The sequence below is a fragment of the Lissotriton vulgaris genome, chromosome 4_1, assembly GCF_964263255.1.
Source record: "Lissotriton vulgaris chromosome 4_1, aLisVul1.2, whole genome shotgun sequence".
Taxonomy (NCBI): Eukaryota; Metazoa; Chordata; class Amphibia; order Caudata; family Salamandridae; genus Lissotriton; species Lissotriton vulgaris.
The window spans coordinates 1873769099-1873793639 of NC_141691.1; the positions used below are offsets into that span (position 1 = coordinate 1873769099).

Below are 24541 nucleotides of genomic sequence, written 5' to 3' on the forward strand. Positions count from 1 at the left end.
GCTGAATAAATCATACATTCACCCCCAGTCAAGATATCTGGGTTAAATCCATTGTTCTTTTGCTCACCATGCCACCCCAGTTTAGCCCCAGCAATATGCAAATCAGTCTTGCCCTGTGCCTCATGGGAACAATCCAGACCGAACTGCCAAGCTAGGTCCTCCCTGGACCGGAAACAAGCATCCTGGGACAGGGATCTGTGTATTACCCTTCATCAGCCAGGCCAGTTTGAATCCAGTGGCACAGTAAGCAAGGGACCCATGTCTGGGCATACCCATCCAACTTAGGGTGAAAAGTGCTAAGCAAACAAATGGGTGAATGTCATGCGGGAAACCTTGCTGTAGTGACTTCCATGGGTCCATTCGCCAAGAGTAAGGCGAGTCTTTCTTTGCAGATCAAGCATTGCCTAAAGCTAGTGTGGATTTTGGGAATTGTCACATATGCTCCTCCCAGCACTTGCATACTTAAGGAGGGAAAGTGCTACGCAAACAAATGATGGACGGAATGCTGAATAAATCATACATTCACCCCCAGTCAAGAGATCTGGGTTAAATCCATTGATCTTTTGCTCACCATGCCATCCCAGTATAGACCCAGCCATGTGCAAATCAGTCTTGACCCTGTGCCTCATGGGAACAGTCCAGACCGAACTACCAAGCTAGGTCCTCCTACTCACATGCATTCAACTAAACAGCTTTTTTGGATCAAAAGATCTCTGACAAAGAGCCCCCAGGCTGGTCAGGATTTGCAGCACCGGCCAGACGTGGAGCACCCAATGATGAAGCACGGCACCCCAACTGGTGTGTGAGGACATCAAGATCTGACCTTTAGGTCTTCCTGCGACAGGAGTAATAGCCACATGGTGCCACCCCTTGTGACCACCTGGCCAATGAGGAACTACCCCTACCATGATTACTATTACCCATCACTCCTGCCTAAATGTTGTGCATATAGTTACTCTTGAAAATTACAATAATGATAGTTGTTTTGGTTGTGTGCCAGGAATTCTATGAGAATTTCAAAAAGTCAAACATCTGGTCATAAAATTGAAGTGACTTATGAGAGCATATTTCTGACTTATTTATCTTACCTTTTGTGAATCTGGCCCTAACAGTCTACTGAGTGGCGATACACAAACACTGGGGAGGGGGTGCTTTCTGAGCCACCCACATCAGGCGGGTGCCAATACGTGGTAACTGCCTCTGGGACATTCAAAGCAGTCACCTGCTTATACCAACGGCTCCAGAATGAGGCACTACCCGCACTCAATAACCTACGACTGCACTGGAAGGAAAATCTGGGGGTACCTATTGAAGAGAAACTATGGGATAGACAAGTCAAGCACATCCCTAGAGTTTTTAGAAATGCCCAGCTCCAATTAATGAATTTGTATGTACTCCACAGAGTATACCTCACACCGGCACATAACTTTGCGGTAGAAACAGCTGCATGCCCCCGATGAGGAGAAGTTGAAGCTGAGTTCTTACATATGTTCTGGAGCTGTCCAATGTTGGAGAGCTTCTGGGGGACGATGACAGACACATTAGCTGAGGTGACTGAAAGGGAGGTGAACTGTACACCAGGCTATAGTTTATTACATTGGTTTCCTCATCATTCCAAAGCTAAAGTAACAAGTACTTTTCAAGACTTGGTGTTCTTTTTGGCAAAGAGAGAGATTGCCAGACACTGAAAGTCCCAGGAGGGCCATCGGCAGGGGGGTGGAGGAGAGAGAGGTCATACGATGAGCAGATTATGAAGGGGTAGTGCGACTGAGAGAGTCCAGAAGGGGCCATGGGTCCTTGGAGGCTGCAAGGGCATGGGAGGCGCTGATGACACTCTTGAGACATCGTGAATCCCCCTCTGCCAAGGAGGCACCGGATACTCCATGAGGTTATAAATCACTTTGCTACCTACTTCGGGGCCCTCGATATACAAGCAAGTAACCTCTCCTCCTCATGCCACAGTGGTGGATGTGGATAAGACTAAACTAATCAAAATCGATCATTACCTCACACTATTAGGATATTGCATCTTATATGAGGTCACTAACCTCAGTCATGGCATGCCTATAGGGTCTAGGGTAGAGAATGTGGGAATAGTTGCTTAGTTTGTTTTAGTAGGCATTACAATAGATACTTTAGAAAGTACATCCTAGGGTACAGAAGAACGGATGACCTCTTTGATACCTAACTCATATTGTGAAAAATATGTACTCTCTAACAGATTAACGCTTACTGAAACTCTGCTCAGTCTAAAAGGCATGTAGTGTAGTTCCTATATTCCAAATAGGCTCTGCGCATTGGAATAATATATCCTATAGATGTGACATAGGACTGAGGTCAGTATGTCTCTATCGAATATACTAAACTTAATTGTGAGTGCCAGCTAGCTCAGAGAGCACTAGAAACTTTCTCGAATACACAAGAAGGGATTCGTTTCTCACAACTGCATAAACATGACAACTTTGTTTCCCTACGACTGGAACAAATATCTTCAGAGTCGTGGAAACAATAGATATCTATTTTACTCAGTCAATCGTGCATGCTTAGTTTCTATAGAGTTGCAGAGAAATAGTGAGACAGGCGTTTTCCATAAAAGGATTTATTGAACAGTCTTCTTTCTCATGCAAGATAGGTGAACTGCTACAATTGGTAGACAGAATGCAAAGTATAATGTGTACAGCGTAAACAGTGGTATAAAATAATACTGTAATAGCACTGTCTGGTGCTATGACATATAAAAATACAAACATAAATAACACAGACTAAAATACTCAACTGGTGCTTCTAAAATACGCCTACCCCAATGTACCTAACCTAGGTCTAGTACCAGGGAAGAAGTAAGTGTGGCCTTTAGCATAGGTTTAGTTTTTTCCAAGAATTGCCAAAGGTTTCTCTAGGTTTTAATCAGCTCCATACCTTATAATGAAGGAGGTTGGTATCTCTGTCTCAGACTCGATTACCAACACCCCGCAAGGGGAGTCAGAAACACTGGAGCTGGATTTCTCGGTAGAGGAGGACAGCTTCTTATCAGTGCGGCAGCTGGAGAGTCAGCTTCCTTCAGCACTTGCTGTAGCGAGCTGCATCGGGCAAGTAGGTAGTCGAACTGCACCGAACCACACCGTGCTTTGTTATAGCTAGTGAAGGTATATTTATACCTTGCAGGTGTTTAGGAATGCCAGCTTTGACGTAAAGTCGGGCATATCAACATCATGGATGAACCCCTAAGGAACAGTTGCTCATGCATAATAATGGGTTTCTTGGAGAAATCAATATCCAGGCTACGGGAAGTCCCTTCTGCTTAAGAGTCTGGTTTTCCAAGAAATCGATGTGACGGTGATGAACGGATGGAAGTAGCCATGCCTTTATTTGGGCAGCATGGGACATACCTAAATAAGGGCTTGATTTCTATGCCTATATAAGGGCATTAATCGGGAAAATTCATTCGGAATCTAAAATGCCGTACAACAGGCGTTGCAATCAAATGATGGATGGAATGCTGAATAAATCATACATTCACCCCCAGTCAAGAGATCTGGGTTAAATCCATTGTTCGTTTGCTCACCATTCCACCCGGTGTGGGATGGGTTTGCCCAGACGTGGGTACCGTGCTCTCCATGCCACTGGAGTAAAGCTATCCTGGCTGATGAGCGCTGAAAGCCCAAAACCGGTCCTAGGATGCTTGTTTCCTGTCCAGGGAGAACCTGGCCAGGTAGTTGGGGATGGACTTTTCGCATTAGGTGCAGGGTCAAGACTGATTGGCATATGCCTGGGTCCAAACTGGAATGGCATGGACTGAAAGCCCAAAACCGGTCCTAGGATGCTTGTTTCCAGTCCAGGGAGGACCTGGCCTTGTAGTTCGGGCTGGACTGTTCCCATTAGGTGCAGGGTCAAGACTGATTGGCATATGCCTGGGTCCAAACTGGAATGGCATGGTGAGCAAAAAAAGTATGGATTTAGGCCCAGATCTCTGTACTGGGGTGAATGTGTGACATTGGTCTGCATTCTGTCCATCAATTGTTCTTTTTGCATTTGTCAACCCGGGTGGGACGGGTATGCCCAGTCGTGGGTCCTGTGCTCTCCATGCCACTGGAGTCAAGCTATCCTGGCGGATGAGGGCTGAAAGCCCGAAACCGGTCCTAGGATGCTTGCTTCCAGTCCAGGGAGTACCTGGCCTGGTAGTTCGAGCTGGACTGTTTCCATTGGGCGCAGGGTCAAGACTGATTTGCATATGGCTGGGTCCAAATTCGAATGGCAAGGTGAGCAAAAAAACGATGGATTTAGGCCCAGTTCTCTGTACTGGGGTGAATGTATGACATTGGTCTGCATTTTGTCCATCAATTGTTCTTTTTGCTGCCTAAAACACAACCATCTTATCCATGAGTAGCTTGAAGTACCAAATGTAACATCGAATGTTCTTGTTCTGTCTCATTTGTAATATGCCTTGGGTTAATGCTCAATAAAATTTGTTTAGAAAAAAAACAGTCTACTGAGTGAAATATCTTTCCAAGTTACAAATGCTTTCTCTGTGGTTAACACATAATGTGAAAAAGTCTAACAAACCCACAATGTAACATGATTATAACTAAGCACTTATTGTTTGTTTTTGACTTGGTGGTAATGGAAAATGCTCTAGTGTTTGTAGGAACAGGCACATCCTGTTGAGAATCCACTTATTCTATTTCCTTCACTACAGTAATGTATGGTGGCGGATATTCAACTAGTGTGTTCTCTTCCAGTCTTAGTGCATCCTTCAAGAGTTCTTACACCTTACAGTACCACCTAATTCTCAATCAGGGCCTGAGGCAAATTAAGCAAACAACAAGGTGATGGAACAAATCCCTGAATTAATCTAAACCAGTGGTGATCACTCGGTGCCCCAAGACCGTCTTTTTTCGTCCCCTATTCCACTCTTAACGGAGACCTACTATATGTAAATCAGTCTTAGTCCTGCTCCAGTTGGAACAGCCCAGCCTGAACTGCCAGATCAGGCCACCTGTAGACAGGAGCATACGAAACCCTGGACCTTTTTCGACTACTTAGTTCTTATCAGTGGGATATAAATTGAGTCATGTGGCACAGTGAGAGCAGGGCCAAGATCTAGGCACACCAGTTGCACTTAGGGCATCTACTGTACTGTACAACAGCGTGATGGGTGGGCACCTAGAGTCACATATTCAAACAGATGGCATCATGCAATTTTAGTGCTACTGGTAATTTGATTGACATATTGCTGAATAGATTTAGTGACTTCAGAACTACACTGGGTTAAAAGTGCCTCATAAATGTCAACACAGCATTGTTTGTACTACAACTCATCATTGGCAGCCGGGATGGCTCGCGGGTGGGGGGGTGGTGCATGGGGTCGCGGGGAATGGGTGGAGAGTTACAATTGCTGGAAGGAGCAAAATAAAACATTAAAAAATAACTTACTTTGCCACCGGATCCCATGTCTCTGCTCCTGCTCTACTGCCTCCGACTTCAGGAACAGGAAGCAGGCAGCCAGGCTCCCTACCCAAGCCAATAACAATGCTGCAATGCAGCATTGTGATTGGTCTGAGCGCCGTGACACGAAGCTCAGCCAGGGGATGGAGGGATGGGTGTGTTCTCCATACAGGCTGTAATGTAGCCTGAATGAAGAACTGGGAAAGTGAGCATGACTAGTTTGGGCAGCCCAAGAGGGATGACCAAACAATCATTGCTCATTTACGAGTGGTCAAACCACCCCTCGACAGCCCTGTTCCGAGAGCAGAGCAGAACAAAAGCAGCACAAGCATAAAATGTTAGTAACTGAAAGTTATCATTTCTGTTTTTGCTTTTCGCACTGCTTGAAAGGAGCGGGGAGATGCTCCTACGCTAGTGGAGGAGCCGCCACTGCAATCCATTTTTCAACCAAGCAATCCAGTCACAAAAGCACAAAATGCTAAGTTAATTTGCCATTATGACAGAGTACTCACCATTAACTCCATAAAGGATCCCAAATTCAGATTGGTTTTGTGACCGTCTGTTTGGAGCATAAGGAATAAGTTCTTGACCATCTTGCTCCTCTTGGGCAGTGATAGAACCCTGGAAAGAAGAAGTGACATGAATTTCACACAAAATAATGTCTTGTGGAATGAGTGGAACAGGGAACCAGAACGATTCAGTTTTCATACTGCATTTTTGAATATACCCTGCTGTGAATCGCTAGTTTGCTTAAATATTCTAATGTTGCCATATACAAATATAAATGTAATGAGATTTGTAAAACGCACTAAACCTGAAGGCATCAAATCGCTAATGCAAGTGAGGAAGCAGCCAAGGGAGACCAAGGAGCTTCACTCTTGGAAGAGAGAGGAGTAAGGTTTAATGTTGCTTGTAGGACACCCTAAAAGCCTCCAGGGCCGCTATCAAGACAGCTCAAGTGTTCCATAATTTTGCCGCCACCACCGAGAAGGAGCGGTCACACCACCTGGCTTTGCAATCTTGGGACAGTCACTTTCCTGAGAGAGAGAATGATCTGAGGGGTGTCTTAGGAGTGTACTAATGAAAAGCTGTACTCAAATCCCAATTGCAAGCGAGCAAATCTCCTCCTTCTTCTGTGATAAAATCTCTGCCCTAGGAAAGGAACTCATACCTGCTACACCCAAAACCCTCCTGCTCTTCATGCACACTCAGCGCTACCCTCCCAGATCGCCCTAAAAAACCAAGCATCATGGTCCAACTTCAAAGTCTATGATGAACTCTCGATCTCAGAAACTCTTTCCTCCTTAAGCCCCAACAATCACTTCAATGACCCTCTCTCTTCAAATTGCCTTGCCTCAGTTTCTCAGGCTATCAGCCCTTCTTGGACAACTATAATTAACTCCGCTCTCCTACAGGGATCAAATCGTGACTCTCTCAAAGCTGGCCAGGTGGTCCCCATTCTAAAAAAAAACACTTAAGATCCTGCATTTCCCGACAATTACAGACCTATCTCTAACATCCCTCTCCTAGCTAAAGTGCTAGAAAAATTTGTACAGCAACAGCTAAGCCAACAAATCTCCAACTTCCACCTTCTAGGTGACTTGCAATCTGGTTTCAGACCTGGGCACAGCACGGAAGCCACACTCCTCCACATTGTTGATGATGCCCTTCAAGCCCTTGACCAAGGCAAAACCTGTCTCTTGATCCTCCTTGACCTATCCTCGGCTTTTGACACGATTAACCACGAAATTCTCCTGAATCGTCTCAAACTTAAGATGGGCCTAGATGGCTTGGTTCCGATCTGTCCTCCAGAACCGCTCGCAGAGAGTCCTGGTCAACGGCAACCTATCCGCCTCCTCTCCGATCATAGTTGGAGTCCCCCAAGGATCATCCTTATGCCCTACCCTCTTCAATCTGTACCTCGAACTGCTCTCAGAGGTGCTGTGCGCTGCCAATATCTCCTACCACATGTATGCCGACGACACACAGCTCCACATCAATATCTCTTCAACAGAGGATATCCGTTCCCTGAATGAGGCTTTGAAACTAACTGTTCATTGGCTCACATCCAACCAGCTTAAACTCAGCGCCAAAAAAACAGAGTGCCTCTTAATCTCACCACCCAATGCCAATACAGACATTCAAGTTTGACCCAAGGCTATCACAGCGCTAAACTGCTCTCCTAACTTTGCGGACTCTGCTAAATCCCTGGGATTAACCTTAGACAGCAACCTGAACATGCGGACCATATCAACGTGATGGCCAAAACCGCCAGATTTCACCTAAACAACCTACGACACTTGAAACCTTTCCTCGACCCTCCCGATCTAAAATCGGCTATCCAGGCCTTAGTCATCTCTCGACTAGAATATGGTTGCTCCACTCTCGCAGGCCTACCCAAGATCTCTCTGGCACCTTTGAAAGCCTGCCTCAACGCCGCCGCCAGACTTCTAAAAAGTTTGACCAGATCTCGCCCCACCTCAAAGCTCTGAACTGGCTTCCTCTTGAGGCCAGAATCCAATTCAAACTGGCTTGCATCACCCACAAGGCCCTCTATTCCAAGTCCCCTGCTTTTCTGGCACAGAAACTTGTATTATCCGGAGGAATCAGAAACTCCTGTTCCGCCAGAGCCCTTTTGCCCCTACCCGCACGCTTCAAGAAAAAAAGAACATATAATCGGGCTTTCTCTGGAGCCGCCCAAGAATATGGAACTCACTCCCACCTGCCATTAGAAGAATACCGTCTCTAGTCCACTTAAAAAAGGAGACCAAATCTTTACTAATGGGCAAATTCCTCTCCTAAAGCTCATGCTCCAATCACCCCCTCAACCTGACTTTACCTGACTTCACTGCACTATTCCTTGGATGCCCTCCCCTATGTTACCCACCCTGCTCTATGAACAATCTTTCAGGGTGATGAGACTGCTTTTCTAGTTTTTTGCATCGTTTTTGCTCCTATCCCTTATAGTAATCGAATAATATGACTGTTTGGTTTACCATATACTGTTTCTATTTTTATTTTTATTTTTTTTCCCTTATCCCGGACTCTCCTACCCCCTTTGTTCTGTATCCCGCCTGATACTACTGTAAAGCGCTCTGATACCCTCACAGGCCTGGTTTGCGCTCTATAAATCACTAAATAAATAAATAAATAAATTGATGGTGAAGAGCCAAGTAGACCCTGCAAAGAGCTTTATGAATCACCCGCTTTCTAACTGGCAGCCAGGGAAGGGAGCGAACGCCCTCCCTCACCGAGAGATGTGTGGGCACATTCAGGACCAGCTCAGCTGATGTCAAACTTGTTCAATGAAGCTCTACATACTACCAGCATCATGAACATGTCCGAAACCCGTCTAGCGTATATTGTTGCTTATGGTAGATAAACAAGGTTTATTAACACATTTTGTCCACAAAACACCAAAGTACATCATAAAAATTATCACACATTTGCATAGAATATTGTTTGACAGCCATTAAAAAGTGAGTTAAGCCAATTGCAACATCTATAAAATACACATTAGCAGATTACAGTTTAAAAATCGACTACTTGAGGAAAGTTGATTTTAAAACGTTCTACGGCTATTCAATAACAAGGGAGAGTTCATTCAATTTAGAACACGTTGTTCAATGTGGATAGACAGAACCCTTGTCTTGTCTTTACCTTTGAACAAAAGTCATGAATCAAAATTATTTGCTAACAACCCAATTTTAGTATCGGCCCTTCACTTCGTGTCTGGTAAGCTGTGAATATAACAAAAACCTTTTTTATCGTCTACGGTATTTAAGGTAAGGGAAATAGAGTGTTTCATTACTAAATGTTCATTGTCCTGTATAAAGTAATGTTCTTGTGTAATGGTGAATTTTTCAAAGCTGACTGTACTGGAAATTGTTGCCAAGATGTAATGTTGTCCGGTAGGGTGTAATTATTGTTTTGTTCGGCTAATCATTTTTAGTAATGACGTTGCTCATTGCGTCTCACTACTTTGGACTGCTTCACAACATAAGTATGAGATTTTATTAATGTTGTTTTCTTTTGTGATGTCTATAAACAAGCATTTGCAATGCAATCGGTCTCCCCTTTGGGACCTTATATGTAATTATCTATGCAGCACATTAGCCTGGGTGCTGAAACATCTACTGTTATTCAACATGGAGGGAAAGTAAGCACCAAACTGCATGACATGCCAGGTATGGGAACACATGGAAACAAATATTGCCTTTCAGCAGAAAATGGTAGAGTCCAAAGCTCTGTTTTTACTATCCCGTCGTCAAATTTTAAATAGGTCGATAGCGTATTTGGCTATACCAGACATGTTGTCATGTAACACTGTAATTAATGCGTGTCTTTTTTCCCAATCTCAGTTGTTTTAATTAATCACCCTTGGAGGGATGAAAAGCTGTGCTGACCACAGTGGCACTGGAATCCATGGGTTTCAACTGCTTTACAGATTTCCTCAATAGAATTCATTACCTCACTCGGCTATTGTAATGTTTGTATGCGGGCCAGATGAATCAGATTGTAAAAAATCTCAGTGGATTAAGGGACTCGCTGCAGCGATCCGTGTGCAATCAAAGTCACTGGTTTCTTTCAAAACATAATGGAATAGCTCAGTTGGTCAGTGTGTTTGATGCAATGCATTGTGCATGATCTGTATGTCACATGGTTGAATCCTAGCAGAGTGTTTCGTGGGCTCACACATTTGTTGGAGATTTGGGCCTAGATGTAGTAATTTTATTTTACCACTTCTTAAATACCGAATTTTACCGATTTGGTATTTAAGAAGTGGTAAAATAGAGAGGGGGGGGTATGTAGATATTACAGAATCGGTAAATACCGAATTTGTTAAGATTCGGTATTTACCGATTCTGTAAATACCGAATTGGTAATGCCCATTGATTCCTATGGGCATTGAAGCCCATAGGAATCAATGGGCATTACCAAATTGGTATTTACCGATTCGGTAAATACCGATTCCAGCAAGGGTGCAGGGGGTGTCACTTTGACACCCTCTAGCACCCCAAATACAGGCATGTGTGCCATGTGGCAAACAGACATGCCCTAAGGGCATGTCTGTCTGTCACATGGCATAGGTGTGCATGCACACATGTGCATGCACACCTGGATTCCGTATTTTACCACCCAATTGGATTGGGTGGTAAAACACCGAATCTGAAAGGCCTTTGGGACTCAGAAGAGTCCCACCTACATCTAGAAGTTACTGAATCGGTAAAAATATCGATTCGGTATTATACCGATTCGGTAAATTTACCGATTCGGTAAAATTGGCCCCCTACATCCCAATAACCCATTTACCAGTCGGTAACGGCTGAAATCGGCCGTTACCGGCCGGTAAATGGCCACCTACATCTGGCCCTAAGTGACCACCTTCAGGGCATAGGTTCTGTTACTGATAAGTAAGCAAAGTGTGTTATGCACAAGCTGCAATCATCTGCATGTCATGCCCGCAGCATACTTTTAATCCCTGCCAGGCCAACTTGTGTTTTCATTATTCTGACGGCGATCAAACAAGTACTTTTGGAAAGTATTTGACGCAGTATTAATACTAATTAAAGGGTAGTTAACAATTACTTTTATGTTATATGCATTATATGTGGACATTATTGGCTGAATGTTCACATTCACTTCAAATATAGGAAATATATGGTCCATTTAGGAGACCTGTTTTCCTTGCCTGCTCTAGAGGTGAACTGCAGCACATCTGATTTGTGCATGTCAATCAGCAGAAATATTATGTTTGCCTGTTCAGAGGGCTGGAGCAAAGAGACACAGCTCTGTTGGGCCCGAGCTGACGTGTGCTCTTGTGCTGCAGCCCGACCTCCCACACCTACTCCCAGGATACTTAAGTGCCTAAGCTAAAACTGGCACTGTGTGTCCTCGGGTCAGTGGTTACAGAGAGGGCAAGGTATAAATTAGAGAGTTATATTTTTCCCCCAGTCTTTGATTATCCTAATGTTGCAAAGGGTGCTCATATGGATAAAATCAATTCTGATTATTAAAGAGAACCCCCAACTATATTACGTTCTAAATTCAGAGTTAGTGTTTCTCCAGACCAATCACTATTAAACTATACTGCTTACTAGTATAGTGTCATGTGACTCCTACACCCTGTAGTACTTTTCCTTATGTATTTCCTAGAGAGTGATTTACACACATGTGATTGATTGTCTCTCTGTAATGTGTGTGATGTAAAGTGCTCTGACACCCTACACTGGTATCGGTGGCGCTGTAAATCAAATCAAATGCATCGGAGCGAGAAAGTGGTTATGGAGACTCGAGCGGCACTGTTGAATGGTGGTAGTGAGGGAATCCATGGCGGAGAGAGTCATTGGGGGCACCTCAAACATTGTCGCACAGGGCTATACCAGCGCTGAAGCCAGCCTTGCCCTTGAGACCAGTCCGCTGCAGCCATTGGTACCTCTATTGGCCCTGTTTCAGCAGTAGTAGGTGCAACTCACCAGGGGTCGGCAATGCAGGATTTGCACACACACCAAACTTAGTTTACAATCTTCATGGTCTTTCTGCCTCATGCACAAGCACTTTAAGCATGTGAAGCTTGTTTGGGACCACTGGAATTATGTAGCAATGGAGGACAAAATTATTCTGCAGTGTTGACTAAATTATGCAGCAAAAAAAGCTGCAGCATAATATTGTATATTTTCTTTTACACATGCTAACAGTCTGCAAAGATTTTGCCTTATTAGTAGCAGTGCAACATACAAATGCAGCAGTGAGAAGCGTGATCAGTCAACCTTTGCAAAGGGCTGTCCACTTCGCAGAAACACAAGTCACGTTTGTTTGTAACTTTTGATCCATTTGAGCTACAAACAATTTATTAGTTAAAATCATCAAATTATGCAGCTGGTGATGCATTATGTGGCAAATATTGCAGAGCCATAATTGTATAGAAAACATTTGCAAACTAGGATATTTTGCCATTCATATTTGAACTGCACTTGTGGAAAAAGGGAGAAGTGCTGATGACAGAAACTCCATGGCTCGGAGACATATGGCTTGTGATTCCACTTTTAAGCGTATTTGGGACATTCTGGGATTGAAAAAAAATCCCACTTTGTGAATGTTTTTAATGTCAATAATTCATATTAAACCTGAAATAAACGTGTATCCATTTGCTAAATTAAATAACGTAATAAGCTGCAGCTGGATAGTGAAATTCCAAACAAACACTAACAATGTAAATGATGTGCTCTTTCTGGCCACACCTCTGACTACTGAGCTAATCCTCGGGGTTTTCACGCCCCCTGATCTCCGCCCACAGTTCCCCTACTTCCCCCCCCCCACTTCGACCACTGATCAAGACAGTTAAATAGAGGCAGTTGAACAGAAAACAAGTCCCTAAGCGGCAGCAGACAAGTCCTAGGGCTGATCTCCAGAGCCAACATAGGACATACACATCTATACTACTATTATAAAGAGAGAACTGTGTCCTTTGAGCCAGGTTGAGGCATTCAGCTTCCTGTAAGTAAGAAGTAAGGTTGAGTTCACAACAGATAATTTAAATCGTTGTCTCCTTAGTAAGATTTAGGATCTGTTTTAAACAAGATTTCGCTGCATGCTCCCATGAAACTACGGGGCATATTAGCAATGAAACAAATCCAAGGCCAACCGATAGCATTTAAATTTTGGTGATAACCCCAAGTAAAGATAGCAAATTAGGTATGGTCCAAAAGAAGTGGAAACAAAGCCGACGAACATTTCGGTGTTCGACCCAATGTGGGTCTCACCTTCCTCAGGGCAGGGGCGTTCAAGGACGTGGCAGTGGGACTTGCCTGAGCCTGTAATCAGGCTAGAGAAAGAGACCTCAATTTTAAGGAGCGTCTGCGTTGTTTCCACTTGTTTTGACCATACCTAATTTGCTATCTTTACTTGGGGTTATCACCAGAATTGAAATGCTATCGGTTGGCCTTGGATTTGATAGGTGCCACCTAAAATATTGGGGAATTGGCCAGTCATAGATTGTGATCATTGTAATTTATATTTGTGAGAAGTAGTCCATTTACATTCATTCTTTGTATTGTTGTTATAAGTATGTCTGAACTCCTGAACCTCAGGAGGTTTTGGTATGCGAGAGTATGAATTGAGTGGTGTGACACTGTTGGTGTTGGTGTGAATGTGCGAGTGAATGTGGTGTGGGACCTATTATGCTTATATATTATTTATCATGATGAAATAGTTATTAATACATTTTGATATGTTTCTAAAATCTTTATTGTGATATGCCTCTGTCCTTAGACCAGCTCCCTTGGTATACATATTAGCAACGTACAGCGCTTGTCATCCATTGTGGTAGAGAATTTCTGTCCTGAGCAGCTTGTCTTTTCCCTCCCCTGACTTTTCTCTACTTTATTCGCTTCAGGGGCCCCCTTATTTGAGTGGTTGGTTAAGGTGAAGTGTCATAAATCGGTGATAGAGCAGGTGACGTGTCATAAATTGGTGGCTCACACTCCCCGCCAAACTCATGGTTTCCTCCCTAAATTGAGATATAGGGGAAGTGGAGGTTTTTCACTAATGAGGCCTCAACTGCCTCAACCTGTGAAAACCCTTGACCTGGCAGTCCGACGTAAAGTTACAGAAACAGTCGCCCCAAACTACTTAGGTTGAGGAAACCATTGCTAGATTTCCCTCCCTAGACTGCCATGGAAAGCATGGCATTCCTATGTAGGGAACTCAAACAATGATCTCTGCAGACAGGGAAAAATCTCCCTGCATGTCAGGCGACATATATATATATATATTTTTTTTAAATCAAACTCCAGCTTTGGTCATTTGATTTCCAAATATAAAATACGTTTATCAAAATGGAACGTGCTTTGTAAACTCCTCTGTCTTCAAGGCAACCACTGCACCAGGGATGCTCTGAAGCTACTGAGCTCCCAGTCAGGTAGGCAAGGATTTCACAATAGGAAAGGCAAGGGGAGTGGAGGCTATTGCCTCCACTGACCTAGGGAGGAGGACTCACCGCTATTCTCAAAATGAGCCTGCTAGTCCAGTGGAATTTATTTCTATTTCATACAATCTATTAATCTTTATACTACTTGCAAGGTACTCGTCCATGCAACATACACAGTGAGGCACATTTGCTGCCAAGTGAGGGGATGTGAGGTGAACCACAAGGAGAAAGAAAAGAAAAGAAACAAAACATTTATTTGTATCATACAATATGGAAGGATACATTCAAGACATCTTTTAAGCTTTGTTGGACAGACAACCCATTCACGAAGTCAGTTGAGTCACTGACCTCTGAGCTTCTGGTGGAGGACAGCCTGCCCTATCATCTCAATTCATTTAGTACATAGTGGCACTGAAGACACTGGGTGGGTGCCAAGTGTTTGCTGTTTTATTCTGGCATTAACAACTAGAGCTTACTAGTAAAATCCTGAATCACTAGATGTGCATGGAGAGTTCTCTCTGCTTATCATTGTTTGTTTGCTGGTGTCTTCCATGTCTCACAAGGGGATCCCAGCCAGGGGAATAAAATAATGGTCGCCCTGCACTGGCACTCCACAGAGGACGAGCACATTCTTAATGACTGATTACCTGTATTCATCAACATCTAAAGAGACTTAAAAGTTGTAACTCAATGTCCGACTTCTCTGTTTACCTCAGTATCATCATAAACTACTTAATTTGTAACTGTGTAACATGGTCCAATATTGCATCAAGGGGTTCTGGTAAGATAATAAGCCAAAAGGCTGAAGGTTGACTGATTTTTAAATGTCATCAGAACCCACAAACAGTAATACAAATCATATTATCTAGCACCCATTGGACCATTTTTCCAGTAAATCTTTATTTTGGGGTAAGTGGTTTGAAAATGCAACTCTTTAATTATGGTTAGGTCTGAGATCACACTGAAAAGGCATTATTGTTTTCCTAATACCTTTGACACTATTTGACGAATCTGAATTACATTTTCCGAAAAATGTCAATCCAAATTGGGTTTGGCATGGTAATTTTCCTACAGTCACATAAGGGGAGTGGGACTGGGGTTTAAAGGAGTGACGTTTCCCATTTTACCTAGTATATCTTTGCTTTCTTCTACAGAAAAAAAAACGCGAATTGAATTACACCAATTTTGGTTTGAAAGTAGAAATGTACTGAAGGAAGTACCTTTGCTTGGTTTGATGTAAATCCATTCAGTAATTTTGGAGTAATTAGCATTTAAAAAGTGTTTTGGAGTAGATTTGAAAGGCTTAAAAGGTAGAGAAATCTGGACCATTGGTACGCAGATGGTTTGCTAACCCAGGACTGCGGCTTTAAATAAAAAACCTTTGATTGAATGAAGAAGCGTTTTCCCCACATCATCCATTTTGACATTCCCGGAATCAAAGCTCTCTGAATGGTTGACTGGAACAAAGAAAAATCTGTTGGGGTCACCATTACAGAAACTGGAGAGAAAATAAAGGAGCCATTAGTAACAAATAGGGCATTCTCACCCACCCTGACTTAGGTAGGGGTCTAGAGAGGGCCCCCACCTTAGGACAAAGTTTTAAAAAGTTTTTGGTACAGGGTTCATAGAACCCAAGGCAAGGTTCACAGTCTCCAGCGTGTCTCAAAGGTCTTTGAACCCTCCCATGGGGCAAGTGAACCCGCAACAACCCATTGTGATTTGTGGGACCTTGGTGGGCCTCCCCGAGGATTTGTAGACACAGAACTGCGTCCATGAACCCTGTGAGAAGTCCAAACATGACCTATTAATCAGTGTGAATTCGTGAACACAAATGTAGGGCGCAAACACCCCTCCCCAAAAATGAGACCAAAAAGGAGACCAACCTCTTCTGTTGGAAGCTCTGCACCCCGCATTCAAAACTTCCTCTTGTTTTCCTCATTATGGTGTGCGGGACTCAGAATGGTGCCCAATAGGTGGATTGCATTGGGGCTTCTCAGGACCAATTCTGGCTTCTGCTTACGGGGGAGGAGTGGTGGTAGGGCATGGCATGAGTCCTGCTTGCTCTTGAAAGCTTCCATGTCATCCTAAGGTGGCAGGCGCCATCTTGGAAGACCTAATACCTCCCAATCTATGATGGCAGCTTGCCAATACTGTATAATCGTGTCTGCCCAAACTATTATGGTAGCAATAACTTCCATGGCTGACTTTGTTCTTCCAGCGTTAATTTAGGTATATGAGGGGAAGAGGATTACAGGAATTTTGAGTCGCAATTGCTTCTTGATCCTGTGCACACACCTAGATTCGTTTTCCCCTGTCCTATTCTAACTAGTAATTCTCTTGTATTTCTTTCCAGGAATTTGTTGGTCCTTCCTGCTGATCCCAACTCTTTTAGAGTTGGAGGTGTTTGGTGCCATTCGCTTTTCCTCCACCACAAGTGGTTTCTTTCCAAAGGCATCCACTGAGTTTATCTGTGTCAGCAGGAAGGTAACAGGAAGGGTTCACCCTTTCTATGAAGCCAAGGTCTCTCATATACAGACTTGCCTGATACGAATGGTGGTCAATAGCCCGCTTGGTGACACGAAGGCTGTATACCTGGTGGTTGGCTGGCGGTTAGGCACAGGGTCTCGATGAAGACCATGCCCAGCAGGGGTTATCTTCCTCTGTGCTCCCCAGGCCAAAGACGAAGCACAACAGAGATTATCCACCCAGAAAGGGTAAAGCACAAAGCCTGACTGAAGGACAGCTACAAGAATCATTCCTATTGGATTGTAAGAGGATCTTGGTATGAAGGTCAGTGAGGCTACAGGAATCAATAAACAAGAACATGGCACCGATGGCATTCAGTTTCTCAATGTCAGTTCGAAATGGCACATTTTCTGCATGCTGAGACCAGGCAAGATGGGCACAGGTGACACATACAAAAACATCTAGGTTCGAAGTATTTGTTCAAGTATAAATAAAGCAACACCGCACAGCAATAAGTTGTGTATCAACTGTGCATCTTCTAGTAGTCCACACTAGATCTTCCTCCCGAGGGCATGTTTTGGTTTTTGCCATTCCTTTTAAGTTCCCTCCCTCTGTGTCCCCAAGTTCTGCTAGTTTAGTTTCATTTCATACTCTTCACAAGAATTAAAGGTAATAGTGTAATTCCCCACACCAAAAGGAATATTGATGACAGTCTCAATCCATCACTTGCTCCTTCCAACATACTGAATAATAATTTGATGGTTAGGAACCCAGGGAAAAATGGAGGAAGGGAAAGACACAGGAGACAATGGTTCAGGATGACTCCAATAGCAGCCTACAATTATCTCAGAATCATTGATCGGATATCTTCAAGAGAGAGAGAGAGAGACATATAGAGAGAGGGAGGGAGAGAGAGAAATACGATGTATGAGACATTGTAATTGAAAAACCACATACTATATAAACCAAAAGCGTTTGCAGCTGTATAAGGACAAACAGGAGACTAAAAAATATGTTAATAGCCTGGGTTTTGTATGTATTGGTATCTCTGATGGAGCAAGGTTTCACAAATAAGCAACTTAATCGGATATAATCCTCTCATATAACCACGTAATAAATTATTAATAGCGTTTGTAATACTAATTTTACACAAGATTTTACACTTTCTAGAAAAGGGGGAAGCTTGCTTATGTGTTTTACTAACCAGTAACCCGAGTGAAATTAAAGATGACTGCTAACGCGGGAAATTGAATTGCGCATGCGCCAACTGCTTGATGTCATAACGCTTAGAGGGAAAGCTTTGCTTCTGTGCGCTATCACTAAATATGGCTGCTTCAAAACTCACATGCTAAGCATCTGCTTTGCTTGAAACAAAACTGTGATTTATACTAAGTGCTAATGCATACAGAATTTGTATTAAATGGGATTAGAGTAGAGATAAGTGGTATACAGTGAAACCATTTTATTTGAATCTAACATCTTGTCTTTTTGACTTCTCTGTTAGTTCGTAATTGGGACTAAAATGAGAAACAAAGCTAATAACCATGTGGTCCTTTCACGCAGGTGCATTGAAAACAAACCCGGAGACATGTTCTCAAGTCCTGGAACTCGATCAAGGAAAACCTTTCCCATGAGCTAAGAGATGACGGAACATCCTGAAGACTCAATGGACAAATGTATAAATGTTATAAAATTAATATGAAAATGGGTGGGAAATAAAGCTTGGGAGAAAGAAATAAATGGGCGGGAACATAAGACAATGCTCTTAAGAAAAATAATAAACTTATTGTGGTGTGATGATCACCCCCTTGGCTTGTCCAATCAGAATTAGAAGTTTATACAGGTTTGAAACATTTGGGGGTGGAACATGCCATCAAAAAGTATAATTGGGGTAGTTAGTTAGATGAAGTAGCCTGATCGCTGCCAGAACGCTGAGAGATAGAGATTCTGTCCGAATGCTGACAAAATAACTGAAAGCAGACTTGGAACTTTTAAAAGAATTAGGAACGAGATTTGCTGAAGAACCAAGGAGGAAATAGGATTAGGAACGAGATTTGCAGAAGAATCGACGAGGAAACTAGCATCAGAGAGTGGTTTGACGCTGGCATTAAATCCAGAAGAGGTAACCTGTGCTGTCCTATTCCTGTTCTGAACCTGTTACCTGATATTGTTCAAGGGGCCCCAACTCTAGGCCAGAGGGGTCTGATCTTGCACCATCCTAGGTAAATATAATCTATGTTTTTTGTCAATGTGCCTTTTCTCTCAGTCCTCTTTTTCCTGAGGTACTCGTCATTAAAATGTTATAGTTTCATTTAGATAAACGAATGTTACCTCTTCAGAATGATGGAGTTAACACTGTGATTTGTATTTCTTATTCACTAAATATTTCAGATAAAACTTCAAAATCTAAACTGAGTCTGTGGTCATATAATAAAACAGGTAAATATTTATGTGATAAATTACCTATAACTTATCAATTAAAATAGATCCATGTGTAAGAAAGGGCAAGGAAGTTGTAAAGGAGGGTTCCGCTGTTGCGTTGACCTCTTCAGGTGCCCGAATGGGATTGGTCAAGCTAGCAGGCGTGTAAGTTACAAAGGATTGTAAAGGAGGGGTCAGAAGTGAGGAGTGGATATTGATGTTACACCAAAAGACGTGCTAGTATTGGATAAAAGAGTTTTATAAAATCAAACCTGATTGGAGTAAAAGAATAAAAGCAGCAATATGATTGGAGAAACAAAGTATAAACAAAAGTACAAATTAAAAATAAGATTTGTATGTGGAAACACGATTCAACCATAATAGACAATCGCCCGGATAATAGACATTTAAGTTTTATTAGACAAGAAGTCATAAGAAGAAGAACTTAAAATATGTACGGAAAAAAAGAAAAATGTCATTTATACAGAAAATTAAAAAAATATTTCAAAAGGGATAAACCTATTAAAACTAGAGAAGGAATTCTTATCCCACCGCCTCAAACCCCAGCTTCATTTATGAAGATGGAAAAAGGATATCAAACCTGTGTATGGTTAGAAAATTAAATGAATATACAAAAGGTGATGGAATATTGGCTTTTCCAGAACATGGTACATTCAATGGTAGGATCCTTTATAATTTAAGAAATAGAATGAATCAGTTGAAACCCAGACCTAGACTAACCCAGTATGAAGCACTACAGGAGTGGGAAATGGAAGCATTTGACAAAGACAGAACTAGGAGTACTAGGGGGCCTGGAGGTTTCTATCCTAAAACATTGCACATAAAACAAATTCCAACTCCAACTCCCCATATCTTGATAGAACCCTTGAGAGGTCTGAGGAGGAGCTGCCCCCCACCAATACTCCGCAGCAGGAGGAATTGGTGATCGACCAGGCGAATGTCATACCGGAGGTAATAGAAGCAGCTGCTCTATTGACCAAGTCTAAACAGGGTAACTCGGAACTAGACGGCCTAGGGAAAAGCTTAAAAGAGGTGAAGGAATTTCCATTGTTTTTAAAGAAAACCACCCCACAACCTTCCTCCTCAAGCCCAAGCTCAATTTCAAAAACATCTAAAGGCCCATCACCGGGGTCGGGCCAGGACCGGTCTCGCCAGTATTACTATCAGACCCGGCTCCCAAAGAGCTGGAAGCACTTCAATGAAATGTTGTATCTGATCACTCAGAAGTCCCGATGTCACATAATGGTCAAATTCAAGCGCAAGGCTCAGTGGCGACCCCAACATCCTTAAAATCCTCGAGCTCAGCGGAAACGATTATGTCTAGGCTAAATCCATCCCAGGTACAAGGAGCCACAGACGAAGACATAAGGATAGTGATTAATACCTCTTTGAACTTGATGTCACCCCAAATGAAACTCCAGTCGTATCCCCAACTCCAACCGGGATTTCAAGGGCAAGTATCGGCCCAGGTTGATCCTAAGGCTGGAAATACGAGTCTTGGTACCAATGATTTTCAAAGCAACTCCAGACAAAATACGCAGTCTATGGGTGTCTATCAGTTAGATATTACAGACATGCTTAATCTAATATTGAAAGAGGTCCGTAAAATGAAAGAAACGCAGCAATTCGAAATCGCCTCTCTGCATCAACAGCTGGGGAAAATCGAAGAAGCGATGATATGTTTTCCCATCAAACTCCAGGATGCGGAAGCCAGAATTTCAGTGTTGGAGGACCAAATGAATATAGTTATTGGGGAGGCAAAAGAGGCGGCTAAAAATAAAAGCTCTCAGAACAAGTTGGATGAGCTTGAGAACCATTCTCGGAGGTCTAACCTCCGGATTTTTCGGGTTCCTAAACGTATCGAAGGTTCCCAAACACTCCAATGGGTCAACTCATTCATTAAACAGAAAGTTCTTCCTAAGTCTGAGGGTGATCTCACCATTACAAGAGCACATCAAGTCTCAGCACAACCTTTCCCCAATTCCACGATACCAGGAACAATCTTGTTGAAATTCGCAGACTTTTGTATCAAGGAAAGAATCTTGACAATAACGATCCAGCAGAGGCAGTTCTTAGTAAACGAGACTACCAAGTGTTGTATATTTTCTGACATGAATGCACTTGCTGCGCGTAGAAGAAAAGAATTTGTTAAGATTCTCCATCTGTTTAAAGCCCACGGTGCCCAAGCATCAATTGCTCAACAGTCGAAATTGAAAGTTTTAGTTAACAGGGAAGTTTTTCATGTTTTCTGATTTAGAAGAAGCCCAGGCATTACTAAAAGAGATTTTGTTAGGATCTAGCGTTTAAAGCAATGTTATTCATATAGATTTATTATATGGTAACAAAAAGGGTTTCCTTTCCTTTAATATGAGGTGTGCTCCATAGTCAGCCAACTTCGGATCGTTTTAAAGGTATTGCTGGGGGTCTTGGAGTTAGTGGGTCACTCAGGGTGTGATTCCATGACACCCAGAAGGATAGATAGATAGATGAGAGGGACCAAAATGTGGTTAGGTTTTTCTTTTGAGGGGTGGGAAGGGTGGGGCTGGGTGGGGCTGGGTTAGGGTTCACAGCAGAGAAAAGAGTAGGAGCAAAAGGTACAGACAACACACAAGTCAAAGGTTTGGTATTGAGTAGGCCAGGAGCTTACTCTAAAGAAAGAACTAATCATAGAAACCAGTAAATGTACGATCCTATCAGTCAAGGCAAATGGAATAATAAACAAAATAAAGTATAGTGCTCTTATCAGATGGTTGACATCATTTAACCCCCAAGTTTTCTTTTTTCAGGAGACACATTTAAAATCTAATTCTCCCAGGATATTTTCAAATGTTTTTTTTGCGTCTGCAGGCCTTGCTGTGAGAGGAGTTGCCATTTATTTCTCTAGAAAACTTCCCTGCAAATTTCTACAAGTACATAGGGATATACATGGGAGATGGATCTGAGTGGCAACAAGGTTACAGGGGAAGATTTTTAATTTCATAAATTATTATTCTCCTCTTGTGGATGATATCTCAGCCCAGGTCCAAATTAATGAGCTTTTGATAGGAGCCCCTGGGCAGTTTATTTTTGGAGGGGATTTTAATTTTATACAGTACAGAAGAAAGGACACCTCCAATAAAAATAAAAAACTACTAAAACCAAATACCAAAAAAGTTGTGGAAGCCTTTAGAAAAGAATATCAACTGGTAGATCTGTGGCAGGAAATCAATTCGGACAAGGAATTTTATACCTGCTATTCGCATCGTTTTCGGACTGCGTCTCAAATAGATTTTTTTCTTACATCCAGATCCCTCCAGGTTCTTGAGGCTGACATTGGATGTAACCCTTTTTCGGACCATGCTTAAGTTGGGGTAAAAATGGTGCTCTGGGGAGGAAGTAGGGAGCGGCCCAGGTGGCAGCTGGACCATCTCCTTCTGCAGGGCCAGGATTGGGTAAAAAGGTTTAGAGAGTGGATCTCTGAATATTTCAAGATCAATGAGAATACCGCGGAGCCGTTCTCAGTATGGGGGGTTTAGGGCGGCAGCCCGGGGTCAGATAATAGCCTTTACGGCTGCCCCGTCAAATACCCGGAGGACTAAAATAGCTAAATTACAAACAAAGGTGGAACAGGAATATGCGCTCCAACTTCAGCTTCTCCCATATCAACACAAGCAGGCAAGAACAGCGTTGAGGGATTTTTTCGTTTTAGAAGAGGTTTGCAGCTTACAAATATTTCAACAAAGGGTTTAGAGAGAAAGCCAGTTAATTGGTAAATTCTTGGCTAACTCAACAAGAAAAAAACAAGAAGAATCTATAATAAGTGCTAGACCCCCAGACCGGTCGAGAAGTAGTCAGTAGCGGCGAGATCCCCCAGATCTTTTTGCCACATTTCCGCCAACTTTACTCTGCTGAATATCTAGTGGAGGAGGAGCTGTTCCAGGAATATTTAATAAATATGAATATTGCTAAACTTTTAGACAATCGGATCAGTCAATTGGGATTGGGTGTGGAAGCCGCCGATATCTCGGCAGCCATCTAAGCAACAGCAGGGGCAAAAGCATGTGGGCAGGATGGCTTCCCCATTGAGTTTTATCAAGTTTTTTCAAAAGAACTAATTACCCCCTTGAAGAAATTATTTAATTTTTTTAAAAAGGGTGGTTTAGTTCCCACATTTTTTAAAGAAGCGATAATTGTGTCCTTTGTTAAAAAAGATAAAAATCCTGTAGACGTAAACTTATATAGGCCCATTAGTCTTTTGAATTCAGATTATAAGATTTTAATGAAAGAATGGGCAGAGCGTGTTTTATTTGCCGCCCAAGAGACAATTCACAGTGACCAAACAGGTTTTACAGCAGGTAGATCAATGACGGCCAATGCTCAGTTTTCAATACATGCCTTGGATTATTTTAATACAAATCTTATTGCGGCAAGTATCGTAATGGTAGATGCTGAGAAAGCTTTCGACCTCGTGAACTGGAGAACCCTGTTTTTTACCCTTGGGCTGTTTGGTTTCCCTGCTCAGGTTGTTAACATGTTACATAATATCTATCACAGGGCCATGGCTCTGGTAGTAATAAATTCAAAACAAGCAGGAACCATAAAAATAAACCGTGGGACCAGGCTGGGTTGCCCGCTTTCGCCACTGCTTTTTACCTTCTTTATAGAGCCATTGGTAATTAAAATACGAAATAATGCTGCTATTCAACCACCGATCCCCGGCATGGCTAAGTTGAAACTATTTGCAGACAACATTATTTTATACCTGACCCCTGATAAAGACAATCTTGAAATGGTTTTAAGGGAATTCATGAAATTTGAACTAGTTGGCGGTTATAAAATAAATGCTAACAAAACCGAAGTTCTTGCCCTCAACGCAGATTTGAATTCTTTTTCATCTTGCTTGAAGATACAAGCAACTAAGTCAGATGCTATAAGATATTTGGGATATTTGTGTCTAGCCAGTACCAACAGCTATACGAATTGAACTGTCTAAGAATGAAGGAGAAAATTAAGAAACTTTTGGAACAATGGATATTGCGCCCCCTATCGATAGTGGGTAGAGTTTCGTTAATTAAAATGTCCATACTTCTGTTTCTTACATTTCTGTTTACTAATGTCCCTAATAAGATAAATCTGTCCTTTTTCAGAGAAATTGAAACCTTAGCTCTGCCTCATTTAAGAACCTATTATAGGCTGCTTTTTCAGATTTAGGCCCCCATTAGGATGATGGGCAGACTTTGTCTGCCCGCCATCCCATCGGAAAAAGGGACCGCCACCCATAAG

General features: G+C 42.5%; 1 protein-coding gene across 1 annotated transcript in view; it reads right to left on the bottom strand.

The window, feature by feature from the left end:
• The window catches only part of LOC147724659 (uncharacterized), a 1014146-nt gene that overhangs the window by 941078 nt on the left and 48527 nt on the right, over window positions 1-24541 (bottom strand). Inside the window, exon 2 of the mRNA XM_086918077.1 lies at window positions 5955-6063. Coding sequence (XP_086774203.1) covers window positions 5955-6063 — 109 coding nt within the window. The remainder of the gene's footprint in view (window positions 1-5954; window positions 6064-24541) is intronic.